This window comes from Anguilla anguilla, chromosome 17 (assembly GCF_013347855.1).
Source record: "Anguilla anguilla isolate fAngAng1 chromosome 17, fAngAng1.pri, whole genome shotgun sequence".
Lineage (NCBI taxonomy): Eukaryota > Metazoa > Chordata > Actinopteri > Anguilliformes > Anguillidae > Anguilla > Anguilla anguilla.
The window spans coordinates 9,044,143-9,048,827 of NC_049217.1; the positions used below are offsets into that span (position 1 = coordinate 9,044,143).

The 4,685-nt window shown below is 38.8% G+C and overlaps 1 protein-coding gene across 1 annotated transcript; it reads left to right on the forward strand.

The window, feature by feature from the left end:
• The first annotated feature begins 315 nt into the window (after positions 1 to 315).
• On the forward strand, positions 316 to 2,606 carry LOC118217276 (interferon a3-like). The gene is made up of 4 exons (XM_035399144.1): positions 316 to 527; positions 610 to 696; positions 1,882 to 2,220; positions 2,529 to 2,606. The coding sequence occupies exons 1-4, from the start codon at positions 399 to 401 to the stop codon at positions 2,604 to 2,606; spliced, it is 633 nt and encodes a 210-aa protein (XP_035255035.1). The 5' UTR covers positions 316 to 398.
• The last annotated feature ends 2,079 nt before the right edge of the window (positions 2,607 to 4,685 follow it).

Consider the following 4,685-nt stretch of genomic DNA (forward strand, 5'->3'; position numbering starts at 1 on the left):
CAATGCATGTATTCATCCACACGAGAACATTTTGCTTCTATTTCCCCATTTAAATGGTCGTACTTTCTAGACTTTGAGAGAGAATAAACTTTGTCCTGTTCATACATATTTGCAACACAGTGAACCTTACATGATACAGCCACTGTAAGAGCCTCATTCCTCTCCCTTGATCCTTCTAGACCTGTTTGCAGCGTTCAACACGATCAACCGCAAACTAATCATCTCCACTTCGGCTGAGATGGGCATTTCTGCTTTTTGGTTAACAAAAAACCCCAAAGAGCTCAATAAATACGTTCACAAGCAGCACAAGGCACCAGTTTCAGCAAAACGAACAATCACATTTGATTGCTCCCCGTGATCTACTATACTGAACACAACTACTCATTTAATTACTGAAAATGTGCACGCTGAAGTTCTGGAGCATCTGCGCGTTTCTCCTCCTCTCGGACCACTCCTTCTCCATGAAATGCAAGCAACATATACTGAGGGACCGGAATGCACAGTGCATACGGCTTCTGATTGACATGGTGAGAACAATTTAACATGCTGTTCTCTTCTTGGTCTACTCTGAGCTTTTCTGTGCCTATAACTGCCATAATTCTCTTACAGGGCGGCGATTTTCCAGTCAAGTGCCTGAAAGAAAATGTCAAACTCATGTTTCCAGAGGGTGTTTATGACATCACGAGCAAATCTCAGGTAGTTTGGCAATCTTAGTAAATACCAAAATAACTGTACATGCAAAATATGTGAATATTCTGATGTGAAAGTGAGATAAGGGCCGCTTATAGCTAAATCTAGGGGGACTGTAGGTTGACACAAAATTTGGCACAGCTAGGAGGTGGGTCTCTCAGTTTGGGCTTTAATAAATTTGCTCTTTGAACCTGACATACCCTATTAAGAGTCTTTTCCACCAGTGTTGCCTTCTAGCCTGCTGGTAAATTTTTCACAAAGACCTTCAGCCTGAGTTTCGCACACCTCATCTGAGTCACATATACGTCTAAACCTTAAAAGTTGGCTGAAAGGAAAACTATTTTAAAGGGCCGGAGAGTGATAGCTACTGTGATATAAAAAAGTATTACAATCCGTTTTCTTATTATATACCTCAGTGTGCAATCCGCTGCCTTCTTTCTTAAGTAAAACGTCCAAAAAATAAATACATTTATTATCATAACTCAAAGTACATTTAATGGACTATTTCCTTGTATTCAAATACTCATGAAACTCTTTTAAAAGAGTAGTACCCCCTTCCAAATGAAAAATAAGTGATCAATATATTTGCAGTATGTTTTGATATATCGAGAGAAAAGTCACTGGAGTAAATGAAATTAATCTTAAATTTACCCATGAAAAATTGGCGTAATTAGGGGCCACAGACGTTCAGGTTTCTTGCACGTGATTGGCCCTATTATGTACTACGTCATCTAACCTGTTGCTCCAGGTGAACGATAATTGATTGATGTAATCCAGTTTGCTACTTTTGACACGCTGAAGGGCGCTTTGCCCGAAAAATTTCGTGCAAATAAAAGATTTTTAAAAATATTTTATGGACAGGCACCCAAGTTCACATATTATTGAGCTGAGGGCGTTTCTCTTCCTTGATTTCCTAATATTCTGATGTAAGCATCGATCCCATTTATCCATTGACGTACAAATAAACGCAAGTACAATTTGTTTTATTCACGCTGTTTAGCGCGTTAAAAGTTGTGATGACACAATTCGCCAAGAGGTTTAAGCTAGCAAGCATATTTAGCTGTATTTCAGCACGGACAATTTTTTTTATCAAGGCCGTATATTTTGAAAAAGCGAGAACAATTACACAGTTGTCGAAACGGTTTATTTAATGTTATCTGTTTTTACACACATCCATCTTTCGTTTTCTAGGATCATGATATTGCAGCAGTAGCATATGATGCCTTGAGAGACGTGGTCAAGATCTTCAACAATAGCCTGGTTTCCACATCTTGGGATCCTGAAAAGCTTGGTCTCTTTAAACATAAATTGTCTCTTCAAATTGAAAACTTGGAGCAGTGTGTAAGTATGCGATACTTACAATCTTGTTATATAGGCTACACATCCTATACGTGTGCATTTATTTATTTTCTTTGGCTTAAAAAGGTTCGAGGTGAGATGACCTTCTCCGGGGATGGAAGTTTTCCCTCAGAAGATAATGGGAGGCTGAAGTCCTACTTTGAAAGGCTGACTACGTTTTTAAAAGAAAAGGTAAACAACAATGTCCAGCCTAACAACACACACACATTGAACAGTCAGCTGCAGTATCCTAGAAATTTGGCATGTTTCACATGTATTCCATAGTGTTAATCTTTGTTCGAAGCTTCACTCCAGTCTGTTGACGTTTTTCTCCAGTATTGTAATTATGAACACACACACACACACACCGTAGAATTATACTAATAACTGGCTGTACGCAATACTATTTTATTTTCATTTAAATACTTTCATGAAAACGATACTCAGTGAAGCATAATTCTTGAAGACTTACTAGCGTATTTTCATGTAATGTTTTCTAGGGGCAGAGCGCTTGCGCATGGGAGGTTGTGAGGAAAGAAGTTTCTTACAGCTTGAAGAAGCTCCAAGAGTTTTTATAAAGAAAAATGAAACAGTGAAACTACACACCGGGGAACCATTGAGTGATCCACTGAAAACAGCACTGTAACCTGTGCAAAATTTGTCCACGGAAACCTTTACTTGATTGTTTATTTATATGAGTATTAATATTTTTATTTATTGTTATTTATTGCTGACTGAATAAAATGGCCATATGTTGGAGATTTCATTGTCTGTTCCCTGTGTTGACTACATTCACTATATTACTTACAATACTTGGCATAAATCACTAAGACCACACCCATATAATCAACTACAAGTCATGATTTCCCCTCTGACTTGTCCATTACTGCTGTCCACTGACCTTAAGGCCAATGAGGCTAAGGACACAGATACAGTATGAGGTAACTGTACCCCTCCCAAATTAGCCGTTTCTAGTGCAGACTAGAGAAGTTCCGGAACAGTACGGTTTTACTTGTAGAATTAATATTTCAATCTGAATATTCACTTGGTGGATCTGCTTTGCATATAAATTATGAAAATTTTTTCATACATTGGGTTTCTGCAGATTATTTTAAACTAATGTACACTGAACAAAAATACAAATGCAACGCTTACCAGTTTCGAAGATTTTATGGAGTTCAAAGGTAATGAACGTAAATCAGTCAACTGAAATAGATTAATTAGGCACTTATCTATTGATTTCATGTGATTGGGGATATAGACATGCAATTGTTAGTCACAGATTCCCCAAAAAAGAAGATACCATGAAATGAACAGAATACCAATCAGTACCTTGTGTGACCACCATTTGCCTCATGCAACACAACACATCTCCTTCGCATTGAATTGATCAAATTGTTGATTATAGCCTGTGGAATATTGTCCCACTGCTCTTCAATAGCTGTACGAAGTTATTGGATATTGGTGGGAACTGGAACATGCTGTCGTATGCACTGATCCAGAGCATCCCAAATATGCTCAATGGGTGACATGTCTGGTGAGTATGCAGGCCGTGGAAGAACTGGGAGAATATGGAAGTGGCCATCGAAGGTGAGCTCTTGCCCACTCACGTTAATTGTGACGCCAAACTGCAGACAAATCAAGACCCCGGTGAGGACGTCGAGCACGCAGATGAGCTTCCCTGAGGCGATTTCAGTTTGTGCAGAAATTCCATGGTTGTGTAAACCAACTGTTTCATCAGCTGTCCGTGTGGCTGGCCTCAGACGATCCCGCAGGTGAAGAAGTCGGATGTGGCGGTCCTGGGCTGGCGTGAATACACGTGGTCTGCGGTTGTGAGGCCTGTTGGACGAACTTACAATATCTGTGAAACGATGCTGGAGGCGGCTTATGGTGGAGAAATGAACACACATTACTCTGGCAACAGCTCTAACGGACATTCTTGCAGTCGGCATGCCAATTGCATGATCTCTTAACTCTTGGGGCATCTGTGACATGGTGCTGAACAACAAAAAACTCAACATTTTAGGGTGGCCTTATATTGACCCCATTATAAGGAACACCTGTGTAGTGATCATGGCTTTTAATCAGCATCTTGATATGCCACACCTGTGCAGGAGATGGATTTTCTTGACAAAGGAGAAATGCTAGCTAACAGTGATATAAACAAATCGGTGGGCAAAATTTTAGAAAAAGAAGATCTTTGTGCACATAGAATAAATCTTTGAGGTATTACTTAAATGCATTAAAAATGGCTGCAAAAATAAGTGTTGCATTTATATTTTTGTTCAGTGTACATTTTATGCATATACAGTATCCTCCACAATGATTTACACCGTTGAGAAAGATCAAAAAATATTACAAAACATAATGAAAGTACAGAGGTGTATTTCAACACGATCTAATTTAAATATTCTACTTTAAGGATTCACTGAAATCAACTAAAAGTATACTTTTGTCATATCATTAATTTACAAAAAATGTCACAGTTTGAACTTACTGGAAGAGGAAACCATGGTTTTGGGCAAAATGATTTGGTACCTACTAGAGAATTTATAGAGCTTAATAAAAGCCCCAGTACACCCCATGACATCAAATCAAGGATCACCCACCATATTTCAGCGCAGGTGCCCATTGGAAGGAAGACACAATAAGTGATG

Bases quoted from the DNA above. Each gene is read 5' to 3' on its own strand.
- LOC118217276 (XM_035399144.1), top strand. From the start codon at position 399: ATGTGCACGCTGAAGTTCTGGAGCATCTGCGCGTTTCTCCTCCTCTCG. The intron at 528-609 runs GTGAGAACAATT...ATTCTCTTACAG, and splicing joins TACGGCTTCTGATTGACATG to GGCGGCGATTTTCCAGTCAA. The intron at 2,221-2,528 runs GTAAACAACAAT...AATGTTTTCTAG, and splicing joins CTACGTTTTTAAAAGAAAAG to GGGCAGAGCGCTTGCGCATG.